Source organism: Mustela lutreola, chromosome 1, assembly GCF_030435805.1.
Source record: "Mustela lutreola isolate mMusLut2 chromosome 1, mMusLut2.pri, whole genome shotgun sequence".
Taxonomy (NCBI): Eukaryota; Metazoa; Chordata; class Mammalia; order Carnivora; family Mustelidae; genus Mustela; species Mustela lutreola.
In genome coordinates, this window is record NC_081290.1 from 235213053 (window position 1) to 235236621 (window position 23569).

At 37.3% G+C, this 23569-nt stretch overlaps 2 protein-coding genes and 1 pseudogene across 2 annotated transcripts; all 3 read right to left on the reverse strand.

Moving 5' to 3' along the window:
- Nucleotides 1-4645: 4645 nt before the first annotated feature.
- LOC131821297 (olfactory receptor 52A1-like) lies at nt 4646-5584 on the reverse strand. Its single transcript, XM_059157307.1, has one exon. The coding sequence runs from the start codon at nt 5582-5584 to the stop codon at nt 4646-4648; it is 939 nt and encodes a 312-aa protein (XP_059013290.1).
- An 8608-nt stretch (nt 5585-14192) lies between these two features.
- Nucleotides 14193-15163, reverse strand: LOC131821305 (olfactory receptor 52Z1P-like; annotated as a pseudogene).
- Nucleotides 15164-20681: 5518 nt separating this feature from the next.
- Nucleotides 20682-21620, reverse strand: LOC131821313 (olfactory receptor 52A1-like). The gene has a single exon (XM_059157326.1). It carries the CDS (start codon nt 21618-21620, stop codon nt 20682-20684), a length of 939 nt encoding a protein of 312 aa, XP_059013309.1.
- Nucleotides 21621-23569: the final 1949 nt, after the last annotated feature.

Below are 23569 nucleotides of genomic sequence, written 5' to 3' on the forward strand. Positions count from 1 at the left end.
ATACAGTGATGTGGCGTGTTCTTCCTGGGAGAGGAGCTTGGAGGGGCTGCTCTCGCTGCCTCTGCAATGGATCAATGCAAAACACACACTGAAAGCTAATTTGATTTTCATCTCTTTTATAAAAGTGGAAATACTCTTCAGATTTCTTTCAGGTGCTAAAAATAGGTACTAATGTAGGTCTTTCATGAGAGCTAAATGGCATAACATGAACTTTTGAAAACCAGGGGTTACCCGTACATAATGTCATGTGCCCACCATTAGAGTATCACACAGAACACCTTTGTTATCCTATAAACTCTCTGTGTTCCCCCTATTCATGTCTCCCTCCCTCTTCCTGAACCCCTCAATACACTGATCTTTATACTATTTTTGTAGTCTTGCCTTTTCTGGAATGTCATGTCCTTGTAATGTTATAATTAATTAACCTTTTCAGGATGGCTTCTTTCATGTAGAAATATACATTGAAGGTTCTTCCATGTCTTTTCATAGATTGATAGTGGTGGTGTTTTTGTTTTGTTTTGTTTAAATCAAGGACATTTTGGATGCCTTCAGTGTGGCCACCAGAATCACTCTCTTCCTTAATGCTCATGTTCTCTCATCTCGCTTGTGGAGAAGAACAGCTTGGTCAGCAATAAAAAAATACATACTGCCATATTAAATCAGTAAGGTCTTCATAAAGAGACCTAGAAAACTGGTGGATATGACATGGACTTATAGTTATTTGTAGAATTAAGATTTATTTGTGGAAGTTCATATCCATGATCATCTTTAGGTGTTGACAGAAATGTTGTTACTAATTAAATTTTGATTTCATACACTGTATGTGTTAATTTCCAGTTCTGACCTCCTCTACACGAAGAGGCTAAGGAGAAGTCAGTTAGTTCTTCTAACTGTACCTGCTCCATCTGCAACAGACACAGCCGTATTGTGAAGTTTTTTATTTTATATTTAATCTTTAATATCATCTACCTGGCATGATATATTGCTACTTCCTAGCCATTCATTTGCCCTTCATTAAGAGTCTGACTCCCTACAGAGAAAGACAAATGACATATGATTCTACTCATTAAGAAATAAAACAAAAGAACTATGGGGATGGGCACCTGGGTGATTCAGCTGGTTAAACTTCAGTCTCTTGGTTTTGGCTCAAGCATGATCTCAAAGTCTTAAGACGGAGAACCACATTGGACTTTGTGCTCAGTGGAGTCTGCTTGAGATTCTCTTCCTGTCCCTCCCCTGCCCCTCTGCCAATCACCCTGCTTTTGTGCTCTCTCTCTCTCCTTCTCTCTCATATAAGTAAGTAAGTAAGTAAGTAAGTAAATAAATAAATAAATAAAATCTTTATTAAAAATAATAATAAGAAGAAGAATAAACTGGTGATGGGGAGTAAGAAGTTCAGGTCCCCTAATGAGTACAGGGTGATCCATAGAAGTGCTGAATTACTACATTGCACACCTTAAACTAACATATATATGATTGAAATTAAAATTTAAAAAATTTAAAAAGGATCAGAATCCCTAAATTAAGGCCTTTATTTCCTTGTTGATCTTTTGCTTGGATGATCTGTCCATTTCAGTGAGGGTAGTGTTAAAGTTTCCTACTAATTATCGTATTATTGTCAATAAGTTTCTTTGATTTTGTTATTAATTGGTTTATATAGTTGGCTTTCCCATGTTAGGAGCATAGATATTTAAAATTATTAGATCTTCTTGTTGGACAGACCCTTTGAGTATGATATAGTGTCCTTCCTCATCTCTTATTATAGTCTTTGGCTTAGAATCTAATTGATCTGATAGAAGGATTGCCACCCCAGCTTTCCTTTGATGTCCATTAGCGGTGGAAAACAACCCCCTCATTTTAAATCTGGAGGTGTCTTCGGGTCTAAAATGAGTTTCTTGTAGGCAGCATATTGATGGGTTTTTGTTTTTTTTATCCATTCTGACACCCTGTGTCTTTTGATTGGGGCATTTAGCCCATTTACATTCAGGGTAACTACTGAGAGATATGAATTTAGTGCCATTGTACCTATAAGGTGACTGTTACTGTATATTGTCTCTGTTCCTTTCTGATCTACTACTTTTCAGATCTCTCTTTGCTTAGAGGACCTCTTTCAATATTTCCTGTTGAGATGGTTTGGTGTCTTCAAATTCTTTCGGTTTTTGTTTGTCCTGGAAGCTTTTTATTTCTCCTTCTATTTTCAATGATAGCCTAGCTGGATATAGTATTCTTGGCTGCATGTTTTTCTTGTGTAGTGCTCTAAATATATCATGCCAGTTCTTTCTGGCCTGCCAGTTCTCTGTGGTTAAGTCCACTGCCAATCTAATATTTTTACCATTGTATGTTACAGACTTCTTTTCCCAGGCTGCTTTCAGGATTTTCTCTTTGTCACTAAGACTTGTAAATTTTACTATTAGGTGATGGAGTGTGGACCTATTCTTATTGATTTTGAGGGGGTTCTCTGCACCTCCTGGATTTTTATGCTTGTTCCCTTTGCCATATTAGGGAAATTCTCTCCAATAATTCTCTCCAGTATACCTTCTGTTCCCCTTTCTCTTTTTTCTTCTTCTGGAATCTCAATTATTCTAATGTTGTATCATCTTATGGTATTACTTATCTCTCAAATTCTCCCCTCATGGTCCAGTATTTGTTTGTCTCTCTTTTGCTCAGCTTCTTTATTCTCTGTCATTTGGTCTTCTATATCACTAATTCTTTCTTCTGCCTCATTTATCCTAGCAGTAAGAGCCTCCATTTTTTATTACACCTCATTAATAGCTTTTTAAATTTCAACTTGGTTAGATTTTAGTTCTTTTATTTCTCCAGAAAGTGCTTTTACCTCTCCAGAGATGGTTTCTCTAATATCTTCCATGCCTTTTTGAGCCTGGCTAGAACCTTGAGAATCGTCATTCTGAACTCTAGATCTCACATATTACCAATGTCCATATTGATTAAGTCCCTAGCCTTTGGTACTGCCTCTTGTTCTTTTTTTTTGTGGTTAATTTTTCTGCCTTGTCATTTTGTCCAGATAAGAAAATATGAGGGAGCAAATAAAATACTAAAAGGGTGGCAAAGACCCCAGGAAAATGTGCTTTAACCAAATAAGAAGAGACCCCAAATTGTGCTGGGGAGAAAGGGGATAAAAAGTTCAGAGAAAAAAAATTGAAAAAGAAAACAAATAAATAAAAATTATAGAAAAGAAAAATATATGTGTGTATATTAGAATGGTGACTAGAACAGGGTCACCCCCTTAATTTTGGGAGTATTTTGGTCTCTTAGAAGAAACTATCTCCCCAAATTTTAAAGAATGAAAACCATATATGAGGGTAAACACAATGAAGGGATGGAATATGCCTATAAAAATGAATTTTTTTTTTATTTTTAGAAAAGGAGTTGAAAAAGTAAGTTGGTTGGGAGAATAAAGAAAAAGAAAGTGGAGAGAATTTGCTTGGGCTGGAGACTAGAACAAGCCCAGAGCTAGATTTAGGGTATATTTTGATCTATTAGAAGAAGTTGTACCCCAAATTTTTTAGAAGAAAAACCCTATGTGTATACAGAAAATAATGGTAGATACAATGAAGGATAAAATATGACTATAAGAATGAGGGTTCAAAAAAAGATTATTGTTTGGTTTTTTTTTATGAAAGGTATTGTTAAGATAAAATAGCTGAAAAACATTAAAAGAGGAAAGGGTAAAAGTTTAAAAAAAATTAAGCAGTAGAAAGAAAATACAATTAAAAAAAATTAACTGCAAGACAAAAGAATCATGGGAAGAAAGCCATGAATTCCATGCTTTGCTTTCTCCTCCTCCGGAATTCTGCTATTCTCCTTGGTAAGTGGACTTGGTCTTAGCTGGATTTCTTGTTGATCTTCTGGGGGAGAAACCTGTTGTACTGATTCTCAAGTGTCTTTGCCTGAGGCAGAATTGCACAGCCCTTACCAGGGGCCAGGCTAAGTAATCCGCTCGGGTTCGCTTTCGGGAGTTTTGTTCCCTGAACGCTTTCCATAGAGTTCCGGCGGATGGGAATGAAAATGGCGGCCTCCCAATCTCCAGGCCAGAGGAGCCCAGAGCTCCTCTATCCTCAATCTAAACAATGAGTCCTGGGTGCATTTAAACTCATTGAAAGACACATATTTGTAATCCTTCTGAAGAAGGATACTTAAAGGAGCAAGTTTAATTGGGAACTAAAAATAAAGAAAAGGGGAAATGGTGCATATTCACTATTTTGCTCCTTCTACATTTCTCAATCTCATTACTCAGTAGAATCTAAATTCCATGACTGATAGGTGTCATGGGCTATGATGTGACAACCATTTAAAAAGCAGGTGACTCAGTGGGTTAAGCCTCTGCCTTCAGCTCAGGTCATGATCTCGGGGTCCTGGGACTGAGACCCCATCTAGCTCTCTCCTCAGCAGGGAGCCTGCTTTCCCCTCTCTCTGCCTGCCACTCTGACTACTTGTGATCTCTCTCTCTGTGTCAAATAAATAAATAAAATCTTTTTAAAAATATAAAAGGCAGAAAATTCACAAAAGAATTAAATAGAAAACTCAAGCATTACAATTAACATGCATTTTTGTTATTTTATTTAGTTTTGAGAAATTGTTACTATTGCATAAAGGAGAAGGCTGCAGGTGATAAACTCATTGGATTTTATGAACACAACATCTTTAGTACGTGAATGCGGATCTGCTTGGTCTTGGCACCATAGACAAGTGGATTGAGAAAAGGGGGGACCAGCAAGTAAAGACTAGAAAAGAGAATGTGGATATAAGGGGGAACGTGAGCACCAAACCTATGTGTGAAGAAGGAGAAGAAGGCAAGGAAGTAGAGCTGGAGGAAGACACAGATATGGGCAATGCAGGTATTGAATGCTTTCCACCGAGCCTCCTTCTGGGGCAAACGAAAAACTGTAATAAATATTTGTATGTAAGACAAAGTGATGAATATCGGGTCAAATCCTGCAACAGTGAATGCCACAAACAAGCCATAGATTTTGTTGACCCGTACATTTTCTGCAGCCAGCTTCACAATGGCCATGTGTTCACAGTAGCAGTGGGAGATGATGGTTGTATGGTAAAACTGAAACCGACATTTAATCAGTACTAAAGATGGGGCTACCAGAATGGCAGCTCTAAGTGTTACAACAGCCCCTATTTGGGTGACCAGCTGGTGGGTGAAGATGGCAGTATATCTTAGTGGATAACAGATGGCCACATAACGGTCCAGAGCCATGGCCAGGAGGATGCCTGACTCGATGCACTCAAAAATGTGGATGAACCCCATTTGAAGCAAGCAGGAATCAAAGTAAATCTCTGGTATATGTAGCCAGAAAATGCCAAGCATCTTGGGCACAATGCTTGTGCCAAGTACAATATCTGTGACTCCTAGCATGCCTAGGAAAATATACATGGGTTGATGGAGGCTACGCTTTGAAATGATGATGATCAGAAGCACGGAATTTCCAATCAAAGCAAAGAGATACATAACACAGAAAGGAATCCCGATCCAGCACTGCACAGACTCTAGGCCTGGGATCCCTATTAGGGTCAACACAGAAGGCAGGAAGACTGTAATGTTGGAGATGGACATAATGGTTTTGGGTCTTCAGAACCAAATGAAAGGAGTATCTCTGTCAATGGTATTCTTCTTCTCTACTCCTTTTTTTATCCAAAGTTGTCATAGTGAGTCTAAGGTCATATCATCCATTTCACCTGTATTATTGATGGAAAAAAGACTTGATCATTGATGCACATCACTGTTTTGAGGGAGGACATCCCCAAGCACTAGTCCACAAGAAGAGATTAGGTGTATGGCAGGTCAAATGCATTAGAACCACCAGATCATCTGAGTAAGGGAATCAACTGCTGGGCCTGTGGACACAATATGTCCTTCTGAACCTGTGGACAAAATAATAATGTTTGCTTATTCCATTTGCAAATTGACCATTAATCATATTTTCATAAATCTCTCCCTATCCCAAATTGCAGGTAATCCTTAGGACTATTTTTTCCCCCACTGTCTGAGTCAGGAACTGTTAGTCTATACAAGCAAATAGTCAAACTCTATGCAGTATAATGTTATCAAAGGCTCATATGAAAGAGAAGAGAGTTAGAAACAACTCCACCCAAGTGCATAATATACTGAGATATCTATATCTGTCTATATATTATATATCTACATATGAATGGATGTTCTTTCAAAAGAATGTGAGGTAGAACTTGAGAAAAAATTCAAATCCATGTAATTTTTACAATCTGGGTAAAAGTTACATATTTTTTTTAGAGATTACATCTTGCAATTTATTTATTTTTTTAAATAAATCAATTTTATTTATTTAAAAAATAAATTTAATAAAATAAATTTATTTTTTTTATTTTTTTTTTTTATTTTTTTTTATTTTTTTTTATTTTTTTTTTTTTATTTTTTATTTTTTATAAACATATATTTTTTTAAAAGATTTTATTTATTTATTTGACAGACAGAGATCATAAGTAGGCAGAGAGGCAGGCAGAGAGAGAGGGGAAGCAGGCTCTCTGCTGAGCAGAGAGCCTGATACAGGCTCAATCACAGTGTCCTGAGATCATGACCTGAGCTGAAGGCAGAGGCTTAACCCACCGAGGTACCCAGGCACCCCTTCAATTTATTTTTAATTCCAATGTAATAGTTATAGTATTATATTAATTTCAATTGTCCAATATAGTGATTCAACAATTCCATACATTACTCAGTGTTCATCAAAGTAAGTACTCTCATTTTTTTATTATTATGTGATGTTATGTTGGTCACCATACAGTACATCATTAGTTTTTGATGTAGTGTTCCATGATTCATTGTTTGTATATAACACCCAGTGCTCCATGCAATACATGCCCTCTTTAAAACCCATCACCGGGCTAGCCCATCCCCCACCCTCTCCCCTCTAAAACCCTCATTTTGTTTCTTGGAGTCCATAGTCATAGCTTCCTATGGTTTGTTTCCCCTTCCAACTGCCTCCCCTTCATTTTCCCCATCCTTCTCCTAATGTTTTCCATGCCATGTTTTACATTACTAGTAAAACTGTATTTTATTTTGTCTCTATTACTAACATGGAATTCACTAAAATGAGTTGTATACTTAAAATAGCAGAAATTCTGTAATACCCATTTCAGAATAACTAGAAGCAAGAAATATCTAGGAGGCAAGGAAATCCTGAGCAAAAATGTAGAGGCAAGAGGACTCATTCTTGCTTACTAAAGAACATAAGCAAATGGGTAACTTAGCCAGAATAGAGGTTAGTTTCTAGGGTTTAAAGTGTTTTCATTTACCAATATCAAAAGATGGGTACATTTAGGCTTACTGATTCTCAATAATATTCATATCACTTAATGCTTTGATCATTATGGAGCTTAAGCATAAAAAATGAAAAGAAAATAAAGGGGTGAAAGATAGGTTCCTTAGAAGGGAGTCCAATCTAGAAGAAGAAAAGGAACACAGAGGGCAGACTTTGGGACACCAGAAATGATTCAGGAAAAGGCTGTAGAGCCATTTAATCATAATTTGATCAGCACAGTTCACTGATGACTGAATTTTCAAAAGACTTGGGCTCTTAGTCCCCATATCAGAATTCTTCTAGAATAAAGATCATTGTTTAAAAAATTGCATATCTAGAATCACGACATTCTCAAGTCATATAATAGAAAAATATTTGTTGTCCTTCAAAAAAAACAGGGTTCGGGTGCCTGGGTGGCTCAGTGGGTTAAGCCGCTGCCTTCGGCTCAGGTCATGATCTCAGGGTCCTGGGATCAAGTCCCGCGTTGGGCTCTCTGCTCGGTGGGGAGCCTGCTTCCCTCTCTCTCTCTCTCTGCCTGCCTCTCCATCTACTTGTGATTTCTCTCTGCCAAATAAATAAATAAAATATTAAAAAAAAAAAAAACAGGGTTCAGTTATGTCATTCTTTCCAAGACTCTCCAACACAGTTGCTATATGTCAGCAAGTTCATGATCACTTAACCATATGCTGAATAGAGATCCTTCAGTAGCAGTCCCATTGTCTGATTTATTCAAGAGACAGGAGCTGCCATGGGAGCATTACATGACAGATACGGATGGTCGGAAGGCAAGGGAGAGGATGTGAGTGAATACAGGGCAGGTGGGAAGGAGTGGTAATCACTGGAGAAGTTGGTAGTGAAGCATTATGAGGTAAATCTGGGGATAGTGAGACTTCCTCACCCTTTGTTGTTGGGAACTTGTTCTGCTCTTACCCGACACCTGAAGACCACCATCAGTCTTCATAGCCCTATTCCTCATTGCTTACCTCTCATCCGTCTTTCTTCCTCCCGAGATTCTGGTCTCATTCCCTGGTTATCATGTGCTGGGCAGTGCCTCTTCTTCTGTCTCCACCCTAAGTAATAGCCCGTGTAAAAGTCATAAACTCTGATCCATTTGCTGCTCGGGCCATATCCAATATATGGACAACTCTGCAATAGCCTTTCCTGATTTTCTTCTGTCCCTACAAAAAAATTTGACCCTATCCTATTAGTCTTTCCAAGATCATGTTGGTGGGTTCATCCTCCAACAAAACTCACAGCAAGGTCTGTATCATGCTGAGGCAGCCACATAAATTTATTGAGCTTGAATTGTAGAAGAAAACTATTGACTACCAATTAAAATATTCCCCAGTGAATGTGGAGGAGACAGTCTGAATATGACCTGAGGGATTTCCTCACCACTAGGCCAGTCCAGAAGGCTCCCAGCAGCTCAGAATGATACCATTTTGGATCTATTCACAGCTAATGTCTCTGAAATAATTTCTATAACTTGCAGAATTGCACTAATCTTCTCTTTTCTTTTCCCCCACAGGGTAAATGTAGAGAAACTAATATACACAGGTTGTATTTTTATGAGTTCAGTTCCTTTTCTGCCATCCTCATTTGGAATAACTTCTTTTTTTTTTTTTTTTTTTATGACCCGTCATTTTTTTTAAATTTCTAATTAATTTTTTATTTTTTATAAACATATATTTTTATCCCCAGGGGTACAGGTCTGTGATTCACCAGGTTTACACACTTCACAGCACTCACCAAAGCACATACCCTCCCCAATGTCCATAATCCCACCCCCTTCTCCCAAACCCCCTCCCCCCAGCAACCCTCAGTTTGTTTTGTGAGATTAAGAGTCACTTATGGTTTGTCTCCCTCCCAATCCCATCTTGGAATAACTTCTAAAGAACACTTAGATGTGGGCATGTTCCTATGCCATGAATTCTATAAATGTCCTTAGGACCCTTTGTTCACTAAGGCACGTCTGGAAAGAAAAGTCTTATCCACAATAGCTCTTTATCACACATTTACTCTCCTTCTCTTGCAGTCTTAGTCCTGAGATTTTTTTTCTATTGAAGCTATTTTTGTAAATTTAATGTTATTCTCACAATGACCAATTATGATGTACATTTCCAAATCCTACCATACTAATTTTAGAATTATTTGTCCAGCTTTGTGGAAAAAAAAAAAAAGTGGATTGTATTTTGTTAGGGATAACATTGATTGTGTAGATTGCTTTGGGTAGTATAGACATTTTTTTAACAATATTTATACTTCCAATCCATGAACATGTAATGTTTTTCCATTTCTTTGTCTTCCTCAATTCTTTCATAATTGTTTTGTAGTTTTTAGAGTATAGATCCTTTACTCCTTTGGTTAGGTTTATTCCTAGGTATCTTATGGTTTGGGGTGCAGTTGTAAATGGGGTTGGTTCTTTCATTTTTCTTTTTTCTGTCTCATTGTTAATGTGTGAAATGAAACTGATTTCTGTGTATTGATTTCATATCCTGCCATGTTGTTGAATTCCTGTATGAGTTTTAGCAATTTTGGGGTGGAGTCTTTTGGGTTTTTCACATAAAGTATCCTGTCATCTGAGAAGAATGAGCATTTGCCTTTTTTTTAAATTTATTTTTTATTTATTTTTAGCATAACAGTATTCATTGTTTTTGTACCACACCCAGTGCTCCATGCAATCCGTGCCCTCTCTAATACCTACCACCTGGTTCCCCCAGTCTCCCACCCCCCACCACTTCAAACCCCTCAGATTGTTTTTCAGAGGCCATTGTCTCTCATGGTTCACCTCCCCTTCCAATTTCCCTCAGCTCCCTTCTTCTAACTCCCCATGTCCTCCATCCTATTTGTTATGCTCCACAAATAAGTGAAACCATATGATAATTGATTCTCTCTGCTTGACTTATTTCATTCAGCATAATCTCTTCCAGTCCCATCCATGCTGATACAAAAGTTGGGTATTCAGCCTTTCTGATGGAGGCATAATACTCCATAGTGTATATGGACCACATCTTCCTTATCCATTTGTCCGTTGAAGGGCATCTTGGTTCCTTCTACAGTTTGGCAACTGTGGCCATTGCTGCTATAAACATTGGGGTACAGATGGCCCTTCTTTATAATTTGATTTTTTTTAAATATTTTTTTGTGGTCTGATTGCTGAGGCAAGGTTTCTAGAACACAATGGTGGTGAGAGTTGGCACTCCATCCAGTTCCTGGCTTTAGGGGAAAAGTCTTAGTTTTTGCCCACTCAGAATGATGTTTGCTGTGGGACTTCCATAGATGGTTTTTATGATATTGGAGTGTGTTCCTTCTATCGAGGTAGGTGGAACTGGAGGGTATATGATGAGCAAAATAACTCAATCAATGAAAGACAAGTATCATATGTTTTCCCTCTATGTAGAATATAAGAAACAACAGAGATGATCATAGGGAAAAGGAGGGAAAATGGAATGGGAAGTCATCAGAAAGGGAAGAAACCAGGGGAGACTCTTAATCATAGGAAATAAACTGTGGGTTGATAGAGGGGAGTAGGGTTAGAGGATGGGGTAACTTGGTGATGGGCATTGAGGAGGGCATGTGATATGATGAGCACTTCTTGTTATATACAACTGATTAATTATTGAATGCCACACCTGATCAATGATGTTCTATAAGTGGGCTAATTGAATTTAATAAAATTAATTAATTAGTTAATTAGTTAGTTAGTTAATTCTACCATGCAGAATCCTGAGCTAGTTGTTGACCATCTGGTGAAATTTCTCTCTATTCCTCCTTTTTATACCTTTCTTCCTCTTTTTTTCCACTCTTCCCTCAGAATGCAGGTATTTTATGCCTCATAGATGTGGAGAAATCATGTCATCTGCAAGGAAAAAGAAGATAAATATGCTTTCAAATGTTTAGGAATATAGGAAGAATTCATATGTCTTTTATCATTAGAACAAATGAATTCTAAGAAATACTTATGCACATGGTACCTTTCTCCTTGACATGATTCACCTGGTTTCTAGACTTTCTCTGCTAACTTAAGAGGGATTTGAGGTAATAGAGATGCTGGCAAATTTAGGATGAATCCTTTCAGTAGGATGGAGGAGGCATTCACAATAGATATTGGGGAGAAGAGATAGAGATAAAAAGAGGACCTTAGATGCTCTTTCTAGAATTTTGTCTGTGAAGGACACAGATACAATGGTACAGATTCATGTTGAATAGAATTAATTCAGAGGTCAGATTGGCACATATTAGCCAATCATTAGCCAAGTTTGGAGTCACCAAGGAATAGTTTAAACTAGCTTATCATTTTGTTTCCCTCCTCTTCTTCTACTGATTTTATTTAAATTTTGTTGTCCTCCAATCTTCTATCCTGAGTCCCCTAAACTATACATTATTGCTGGGAATAGTATCTTCTTAAAATAACTGGGGTATTAATTTTATTATGCCAACTCTTATAACAATATTTTCAGCACATATCCTAACTCTGTTCTTGATTTGGCATGTCATACTCTAAATTTCTGTTCATGTTGAACTTACTTTGAATGATGGTTCTGACCTTTCTATTGCTTTAGAATGGATAAACACCTGTTTTACACTTTGTTGTAATATCATGAAATACTTTCACAAATAGATCAATAACTATATGTTTTCCTTTTTTTCTGAGTTTTTGGGTTTTGGGGGGTAAGTTAATGAATCATCTTTAAAGGATCATCATTCAAATTTTTTCTCAGAAAAATTGATATGTATTCATTATGAAGCATATGCCAATCTGGCAATGTTTTTAATAGAAAATTGACTTAGTAGTAATTGATTTAGTAGTAAAACCAATTACCTCAATTTCCTGTCCATCTTTGATTTTAAGAAGGCTACAACCATGAAGGGACTCATATTGCCAAGTCACTGATAAATCATATGTAATAGAGTTAAGAAATTTATGTCTACCTATGAGGTCAATTGATTCCCAAAAACAATATCAAGGATGTTCAATAGAGAAAACATAGTCTTCTCTATGAATAATGCTGAAACAACTGTACATCCTGGCTAGGTTCAATTAGGTGTGCTGGGTTCTTTAGTGTATCTGTTCCTAAAAATTACCATCATCAAAATAAAATTTATATTTTAATGCCAAATACATCCTATAGCATATTTCATTTAACCATCAACCCAATAAATATGGTACTAAAATAATTCCATTTACCAGTCAAAAACCAATAGTTACACAAGATAGCTTTATACAGTTAGTGTGGAACAAGCAAACAAGAATTTCTAATATCACAGGGCTTTTTTAACTCCTAAAATAGATTAACTTGCTGGAATCCAAGTGACTACATCATATATTATAATCCAAGGTAATTATTCAAGATTTCAAGGATCTAGGAAATACCCTTTTATTTCAATTTCACTATATATGTACATATATAGTGAATATACATATAATAAATATATATGCATATATATAAACAAGGAAACACATATATGTATATATATGCATACATATAAAAACGGAAACATATATATGTATATATACATATAGGAAAAAAGACTAACCCTGGAAAGTTCACAAATGTTCAAAGTACAGCTTCTGAGTTCATGTTTTGCTTTCTTCAAGTATAAATAAAGTCAGATTTCATATTCTCATAGCATGTGTTAGGCCTTGAGGAAGGAGAGATTGTAAAAGTATTTTCTTGAATGAAGAACTTAATCTGAAGACAAGCTTATGAAAATTATATTTGGTATGATTATAGAATTTTTATCTAAGATTATGTATCAGGATTCTACATAATGTTTTACTGCCTTTATCTGTGGCTTGGATATGGCATTTTTAATCTTTTACTCCCTCTCTCAGTGAAGACTGTTAAAGGGAGGGTCATTGATGATTTTGGCCAAAAGTTGTCAATATGTAGGGAAGAAAGGATTAACCCTTAAGGTGTCTACATTGTCTCAGATGGGTCAATATAATTTATTATTTGTTTCAATTCACTATTACCCATTCATACAATAAACATATACTCTGTGCCTATTCCATTGAGTAGACATTTTATCAGTGAATGAGAAAATCTCATTTTAGAACTCACATTTTAATTGAAGAAAAAGGAGAAGATAATTAGTTTATTAGCTTCATGCTACTGGCACAAGTGTTTCCTGATTGCAGTAGGAGTATTTCATATTTCAGCAAAATTTCAATGGTCTCTACAAAAGCTATGCAAATCGCCATTTTCACTTCCCAGCTCTATCCAAGAAAGTTCCATTTGGGTTGAACCATAAAATGTATTTCTCTTTACACAGGGTTCTCTTATGATTGCTTAAGAAGAAGTTACAATAATAACATGTCTAGGAGAACTCAGAATATCACTATTTTTTCAAAGTCTTTAAGTACTTTAGGGAAATGCATTGGTAACTTTGGCAATTACTGTCCTTTTATGTGTGCTGAGGATTATTTATGGATTTCATTTATTCCTATTACCCATTCAAATTGTATGTGTGTATGTGGGTGAGTGTGTGTGTTTTATTGAGAAATATCCAACATTAGGCATTAATCTTCTTTTTTTTATTATTTTTTATAAACATATATTTTTATCCCCAGGGGTACAGGTCTGTGAATCACCAGGTTTACACACTTCACAGCACTCACCAAAGCACATACCCTCCCCAATGTCCATAATCCCACCCCCTTCTCCCAAACCCCCTCCCCCCAGCAAACCTCAGTTTGTTTTGTGAGATTAAGAGTCACTTATGGTTTGTCTCCCTCCCAATCCCATCTTGTTTCATTGATTCTTCTCGTACCCACTTAAGCCCCCATGTTGCATCACCACTTCCTCATATCAGGGAGATCATATGATAGTTGTCTTTCTCTGCTTGACTTATTTCGCTAAGCATGATAAGGCATTAATCTTCTTTTTAACAACATGTGGTGATGTAGGAGTAAAGGAGAATTACTCGGTCTTGAATCTGTTTGGTCTTGACCCCATAAATGATGGGGTTTAGCATAGGGGACACCACCACTTAGAAGTTGGCTACTAGGATGTGGACATGATGAGGGATGGTTTACTCCCCAAAACGAAGGGCAAAAAAAGAGAAAAGAATGCTGGGGCATAGAACATAACACAGATAGCACATAACACAGATGTGGGAAGCACATGTGTTTAGGGCAACCCAGGAAGGTATCTGAAACACTGTGTAAAGGATCATGTTGTAAGACATAATGATGAACACAGTGTCCAGTCCTGTAGACAGCAGGGCCACAGTCAGCCCATAGATGATGTTCACCCTGATATTGTCACATGCCAATCTGGCAATGCCCATGTGCTCACAGTAGGAATGGGGAATGATGTTTCTCCCACAATACCTAAGTCTGTGTACCAAGAGGGTGAATGGAAGGCAGATGATGAAGCTCCTGACCATAGCTGCTATGCCAATCTTCCCAATGACTGAAGAGGTTAAGATCGTGGTATATCTCAGGGGGTAACAGATGGCCACATAGCGGTCAAATACCATGGCCAGGAGAATACCAGATTCTGCCACAAAGATGAAATGTATGAAGAACATCTGGGACTCACACAATCAAAGGATATATCCATGGACTGGAACCAGAAGATGGCCAGCATCTTTGGGGCTTGTGGTGTGGAGAGCAGCACATCTGCTGAGGCCAGCATGGAAAGGAAGATATACTTGGGCTCATGGAGACTGTGCTCAGTTACAATCACAAAGATCAAGAATAAATAGCCTACAACAGCCAAAATGTACATGGAACAAATAATGATGGATATCCGGGTGTGAAAATCTTTCAGTCCTGGGATTCCAATCAGGACATACCACATATCCTGGGGACCGCTGTGATTATAAGGGGATGGAGGCATCTGTGGCATCATATTCAGACCTAGTGCCTTGATCAAAAACCACAGAGCTGAGTCAAGATGGAGGAACACCCCATTAAGCTGAATGATGTCTTATCAAATGGGTTTTCTTGCCCAAATATATTCTTCTCTGTGGAAAGACAGCAAGATGTATTATTTAGCCTACAACTGAAATCTGACTCTTCCCATGGAAGAATTAAAATATATCTTGAAAAAAATAGTTAGCAAATGCTAAGTGCTTACTATGTCTAATGGTACTTTCCAAATATGGCTCATTAAATCTTCACAACAGACTGTTGAAAAGACCTTTATAATAATCCTTCATATAAATTCTATTATTATTCCTATAGATGAAAAATGTCCCACAGACTTTCAGTTTCTTGACCTTGGTCCCACTGGATTCAGTGTTAGCACAAATTCGAAAGCTCTGATTTCAGCCACCAACCAATACTGCCTATAGAAATTACACTAGATACAAAAACATGTCATCAAAATTTTCACTGATGATATCCCTGAGTAAAATAGACACATGTGAAGTTGATCTCATTCCTTAAGAGAGAAGGAGGGAATGAGGTTTTACCAAAACAGATTCCAGGCAGTATATACACATAGGTCCTCTTCTTCATTGATTGACCACTAAAGTGATGCTAAGGCCTACACTAGGGATTGAGGATCTACAGGTGAATTCACTGATTCTGGTCTGTGAATCAACATGTTTCTTAAACTTATACAATGGACATTAAAAACCTAAACTATATGCAGTGCCAAATTCAGTTAGATTCTTAAATGGATATGGCCTGCATGTGGTAAGGAAAAATATTCTCTCCTTTTTGGGTCACTGACTTAAAATTAAACACCATATTTATTATTTCAAAATACCTCCAGAGCAGCAAATATTAATGTTTCACATTATGAGATAGAGGTCTACCGTCTTTCAAAAAATGGAAGGGAGGTTCATTTACTGGTTATTCTTTTCCTGTTGTTCCAAAGGAATGTAGATAAATGCAGGAGAGAAGCTGAGTGGAAAGCTGGCTCGGAGATGGAACATTGGAGTGGGATGTGTGTATGAGGGCGGTATACATATAAGTAGGCACATGTAAACAAGGATAGAGACATGGATGCAAACAAATGGACAAGTGGCCTCTGTCCTCTCCTAATCCCTATGCTCAAGTAAAAGCAAGTTGACTGCATTTGCTGAAGAGGAACATAGACTTAAGGGATATTTGCCTTTTCGTACCTTGTTTCCACTGGAGTCACTATCATTTTACCATGTATACATTTATTTTTCATTAAATGGTCAATATTCTGGCACTTCATGTCATAGAATTGAAATGTGTGGATGCCATTTATTTCTTTTCTTTTTTTTAATTGAAGCATAATTTATATACACTGTTCCATTAGTTTCATACATAACACACACCATGATTGGACACGTCTCTATGTTCTATTACACTGGCCATAGGGTACTTCTCACAGGCCACCATGCAATGCCATTACAATACTACTGACTATATTCCCTATGCTTGCCTTTTAATCCTGTGATTTACTAATTCCACATTGGGAGCTTCTATATCCCACTGCCCTTCATCCATTATACCCATCTCTGTCCCCCTGCCCCACTGACAGCCATTAGTTTGTTCTCAATAGTCAATTGGACCTTGAGTTTTGATAGAGGTTAGAATGTATAATACGTAAATCATCACCCCATCAGGCCTTTCCTTAAGGTGATATGTGATTCTTTGAAAATACTGTAAGATAATGTTGAGATGCTTAAGTGTCTCTATCTCCTTTGATTACATATATCAATAGTTTAACTATTTCACGTAGAGCTAAAATTAATCCTTGAAAATTTATTTGAAATGGGATACCAGGGTTCATAGCAGGAAAGAAAAGATTAATGTGGGAGTGTGCCTAGCCCAGACCTACGCCAGAGCCATGTATGTGAGTCAAGTGAAGCTATGGGGAGGGGATGTGTAGTGTGTGGGGCTTCATAAGGACATCAGAGATGGGGGAGAGGAGAGTCTAAGTGTTGAAAGAAACTCAGAAATAGAGGTCAAAGAGAAACAAAACAAATTTTGCAGATATTCTTCTGATCTTTTGGGACACCAGTGATCTGGTTTATCTTATTTGGTTTCGTTTGGACAAAGCATTATCACCTGCAGCTACCGAACTTACAGCTCGGGGGCTCCCTGAAGCATTTCTTCACAATACTCCTACTGGCCTATTCTGACTGAATCAGGAATGCATGCATGGAGGCAGTGTGTGGCGACAGGGACAGTGTAACTCGGGCACTTAGATTGGATTTAAATACTGGCTGAGTCAAATTCTCAAAACATTACCACTAAAAATGTCCTAAATCAAAGGTTAGTCTTCCAACTTAAAATACGTGAAATAAATATTTTATTTTAAAAAGACTGGTTTAGAGTAACCACAAAGACCAAGACTTATTGTCTCACACCAGACACACAATTCCCACTGTAATTTTCACCTCTAAACTGTTATGTTAGTTTTATAAGCTATAGGCAGTTCAGCACAGGGAATGTAATAGGCCTAGCAAAGGAGTTTTATTCTTGCCCAAGCACTAGTATAACATCATTATTGTTATACATTGTTATATATTATGTTATACATAATGTTATACATTGTTATATAGGGAGCCTCAACTTCTTACTCTGTGCTAAGCTCAGCACCTGCTATATGGTGAATATGTGAATATCCAGTGAACTCTTTGGAAAAAGGCATGCATTTGTTTGTGTATAGACACATATACATGGTCCTTTTTTTTTTTAATTTATTTATTTTCAGAAAAACAGTATTCATTATTTTTTCACCACACCCAGTGCTCCATGCAATCCGTGCCCTCTCTAATACCTACCACCTGGTACCCCAACCTCCCACACCCCCGCCACTTCAAACCCCTCAGATTGTTTTTCAGAGTCCATAGTCTCTCATGATTCTCCTGCCCTTCCAATTTACCCCAACTCCCTTCTCCTCTTTAACACCCCTTGTCCTTCATGATATTTGTTATGCTCCACAAATAAGTGAAACCATATGATAATTGACTCTCTCTGCTTGACTTATTTCACTCAGCATAATCTCTTCCAGTCCCATCCATGTTGCTACAAAAGTTGGGTATTCATCCTTTCTGATGGAGGCATAATCCTCCATAGTGTATATGGACCACATCTTCCTTATCCATTCGTCCGTTGAAGGGCATCTTGGTTCTTTCCATAGTTTGGCGACCGTGGTCATTGCTGCTATAAACATTGGGGTACAGATGGCCCTTCTTTTCACATCTGTATCTTTGGGGTAAATACCCAGGAGTGCAATTGCAGAGTCATAACTATTAGGCTTGCTTATCTCCTGAGCCCTATCCTATTACTGGGCCTTACTACAAATCCATTGCATGTATGCCCAACATTCAGAGCCACATATCAAAGATAAACAATTAGTGCATAAACATATTCAGAAAGAAAAAATATATACTTGTGCTTTTTGCAGACAATCTATTTAGGAAGAGAGCCCAAAGAGTCACTACAATTGACCAGGAAGTCCAGTCACAGCCATACACAGTACCTCCAAAGTCGGCTTAAGTTCTAGGAATACTGAGCAGCTTCTGTGGTTTCCTAAGATTTTCTCCTCTCCTTTCCTTTTTTTTTTTTTTTTTAATTTCTTATGTCTTTTTCTACAAGTCCTTGCTGAGCAAAAATCAGCTTCTCACCTGGATTTTTTAGGATCCTGAAGATATTTAAGGACTTTTTTAGGATCTTGAAGATATATTAGTTGAGAGGAAAAAAAGAAAAGCCATATGATGTTCACAACATGGTGAGGAAATGGGGAGCTGAGTATTTATATCTCCTCTGGGCATTTCTAGGGCTCAAGAGTGTCAGCCCCCAGAGGACTGAACTCCACTCACTCCTGGAAGGAGAGGGTCCAAATATAATTTCCAGTTCTGTCCTCCTCTATAAGAAGAGGCTATAAAAATAAGTCTGTTAGTTCTTCCAATTGTTTCTGCTTCATCCATAAGAGAGAAAGCACTACTGTACAGTTTTTTGATTCTATACCTAATCTCTAATATCATCTACCTAGTTAGTTAGATGCTAGCAATTCATTTGTCCTTCATTAAGAGTCAGACTCCCTACAGAGAAAGACATATGGCATATGATTTTACTCACTAAGAAACAAAACAAAAGAACAAAGGGGGAGGGCACTCTGATGACTCAGTTGGTTAAGTCTTAAGCTCTTGGTTTCCACTCAAGTCATGATCTCAAAATCCTGAGATGGAGAACCACATTGGGCTCTGTGCTCAGTGTACTCTGCTTGAGATTCTCTCCCTATCCCTCCCCTCCTCCTCTGCCTGTCACCCTGATCCTGTGCTCTCTCTCTCCCTCTCTCTCAAAGAAATAAATAATATATTTATTAAAAAGAAGAAGAAGAAGAAGAAATTGTTGATGGGGAGTAAGGAGTGCAGGTCTCCTGATGAGTACAGGGTAATGTATGGAAGTGTTGAATCACTACAATGCACACCTGAAACTAACATACATATAACTGAAATTAAAATAAAAAATTAGAAAGTAATCAGAATCCCTAAATAAATAAAAATACAAAGATAATAAAAATGACTCTACAGAGTGCTGCTTTCAGTTGAATTTCAGTGCTTTACTCCCTTTGCTAAACCACATTCCATTGGTACCTCTACTGCTTCTCTGTGATTCCCTCTCTCTCTCTCATTCTTTCTCCTCAAAATATAAAACCATTATGTCTAGAAACTCAAAAATGTAAACACTGTATCAAATTTCCTATTATGTCTCTATTCTTTACTATCGCATTTATAATATTGTAGGTTTTTTTTTTTTTAAATAATACTTGAAGAATGAATAAGGAAGTAAGCAGTGAAGATGCAGAAAAAGTGGTGATGGGTAACATGGAACACTGGATTTATCATGATTTTTTTTATGTCTTAATGCCCTAAAAGGCACCAGAAATGTTGAAAATTGAAGACTATGTCTTCTCATATAAATATTCATGGGTTTTTGTTTGTTTGTTTTCAATTGTTTGTAGAGAAATTAAAAAAAAAAAAAGTCTTCCTCTCATTTTTTAAAGATAACTGGGATGATCCAGAAAGAACAGAATTGACAACTTGTTATCAGTGAGTACCTGGACAATCTAACCAATGAGTCTTAGGTGCATTTAAATTCATTGAGAGACGCATATTTGCTAATCCTTTTGGAGAAGGAAACTTAAATAAGAAAGTTTAATCAGGCACTAAAATTTAAGAAAAAAGAATATATGTTCACTATTTGAGTCTTTCTGCATTTCTCATTCTCATTACGCAGTACTATATAAATCCCATGACTGATTGGTCATAGGCTATGATGGGGCAACCATTTAAAATGTGGGAAAATTTCACAAGAGAATTAAATAGAAAATGCAAGCATCACAATTAGCATTCATTTTTGTTGTTTTATTTAGTTTTGAGAGATTGCTACTATTGCATAAAAGAGAAGGCTGTAGGTGATAATCACACTGGATTTTATGAACACAACATCTTTACTACGTGAATGCGGATCTGCTTGGTCTTGGCACCATAGACAAGTGGATTGAGAAAAGGGGGGACCAACAGGTAGAGGCTAGAAAAGAGGATATGAATATAAGGGGGAATATGAGCACCAAACCTATGTGTGAAGAAGGAGAAGAAGGCAAGAAGGTAGAACTGGAGGAAGACACAGATATGGGCGATGCAGGTATTGAATGCTTTCCACCGAGCCTCCTTCTGGGGCAAACGAAAAACTGTGAAAAAGATCTGTATGTAGGACAAAGTGATGAATATCATGTCAAATCCTGCAACAGTGAATGCCACAAACAAGCCATAGATTTTGTTGACCCGCACATTTTCTGCAGCCAGCTTCACAATGGCCATGTGTTCACAGTAGCAGTGGGAGATGATGGTTGTATGGTAAAATTGAAACCGACATTTAATCAGTACTAAAGAAGGGGCTACCAGAATGGCAGCTCTAAATGTTATGACTGCCCCTATTTGGGTGACCAGCTGGTGGGTGAAGATGGCAGTATATCTTAGTGGATAACAGATGGCCACATAACGGTCCAGAGCCATGGCCAGGAGGATGCCTGACTCGATGCACTGAAATGTGTGGATGAACCCCATTTGAAGCAAGCAGGAATCAAAGTAAATTTTTGGTATATGTAGCCAGAAAATGCCAAGCATCTTGGGCACAATGCTTGTGCCAAGTACAATATCTGTGACTCCTAGCATGCCTAGGAAAATATACATGGGTTGATGGAGGCTATGCTCTGAAATGATGATGAGCAGAAGCACAGAATTTCCAATCAAAGCAAAGAGATACATAACACAGAAAGGAATCCTGATCCAGAACTGCACAGACTCTAGGCCTGGGATCCCTATTAGGGTCAACACAGAAGGCATGAAGATTGTAATGCTGGAGTTGGACATAATGTCTTTGTGTCTCCAGAACCAAATGAAAGAAATATTTCAGTCAGTGGTTTTCTTCCTCTCTACTCCATTTTTATCGAAAATCATCATAGTGAGCCTCTCTGATTCTGGCCGATGTCTAAGGTCATATCATCCATTTCACCTATATTATTAATGGAAAAAAGACGACCCTTTGACGCACATCACTGTTTTGAGGGAGGACATCCCCAAGCACTAGTCCACAAGAAGAGATTAGGTGTATGGCAGGTGAAATGCATTAGAATCACCAGATCATCTGAATAAGGAAATCAACTGCTCACATTTCTACATGTCCTTCTGGACCTGTGGACAAAATAATGATGTTTATTTTGTATGCAAATTGTACATTAACCAGATTTTCATAAATTTTTCCTTATCCCAAATTGCAGGTAATGCTTAGGACTCTATTATTTTCCCCACTGTCTCTGAGTCAGGAACTGTTAGCCTGTACAAGCAAATAGTCAACTCTATCCAGTATATTGTTATCAAGAGAAGAGAGATAGAAACAACTCCACCCAAGAGCATAATATACCTAAGTATCTATATCTGTCTATACATTATATATTTATGTATGAATGGATGTCCTTTCAAAATGATGCGAGGTAGAGCTTAAGAAAAGATTCAAATCCATGTAATTTTTACAATCTGGATCAAAGTTCCATGTTATTTCTTTTTAGAGATAACATTTTTTCCATTTATTTTTAACTCCAATATAATAGGCATAGTGTTATATTAGTTTCAGTTTTCCAATATAGTGATTCAACAATTCCATACATTGCTCGATGTTCATCAGAGTAAATGTACCGTTTTTTTTTCTATTCTATTATGTTATGTTAGTCACCATACAGTACATCATTAGTTTTTGATGTAGTGTTCCATGATTCACTGTTTGTGTATAACACCCAGTGCTCCATGCAATACGTGCCCTCCTTAATACCCATCACCAGGCTAAACATTTGTCCCACTCCCTCACCTCTAAAAGCCTCAGTTTGTTTCTTAGAGTCCATGGTCTCTACAGTTTTTTGCCTCCCCTAATTCCCTCCCCCCTTCATTTTTCCCATCCTTCTCCTATTATCCTCCATGCTATTTTTTACATTAATAGTAAAACTGTATTTCATTTAGTCTCCATTACTAACATGGAATTCACTAAAATGAGTTGTATACTTAAAACAGCAGAAATTCTGTAATACCCATTTCAGAATAACTAGAGGCAAGAAATATCTAGGAGGCAAGGAAATCCCGAGCAACAATGTAGAGGCAAAGGAACTCATTCTTCCTTACTAAAGGACATAGATAAATGGGTGCCGTAGCGAGAATAGAGGTTAGTTTCTAGGGTTTCATGATTTTTGATTAACCGATAGCAAAAGATGGGTACATTTAGGCCTATTTATTCTCAATAATACACACATCACGTGAATACTTTGATCATTTTGGAGCTCAAGCATCAAAAATAAATAGAAAATAAAAGGGTGAAAATATAGGTTCCTTAAAAGGAACTCCAACCTAGAAATAGAAAGAAGACAGAGGGCCGACTTTGGGATACCAGAAATGATTCAGGAGAGGGCTGTGGAGCAACTAATGATAATTTGATCACCACAATTCCCTAATGACTGAATTTTCACAAGATTTGGGCTTTTAGTCCCTATACGAGAGTTCTTCTCTGATAAAGATCATTGCTTTGAAAAATTGCATAATCATGATATTCTCAAGTTGTACAATAGAAAAATATTTGCTGTCCTTTAAAAAAAAAAAAAACAAAACAGGGTTCACCTAAGTCATTCTTTCCTAGACTCTCTAAAACTGCTGTTTTATGTCAGCAAGCTCATGATCCCCTAACCATCTACTGAATAGGAATCCTTTAGTAACAATCCCATTGTCTGACTTATTCAGGAGAAAGGAGCTGCCATGGGAGCATTACCTGACAGGTACAG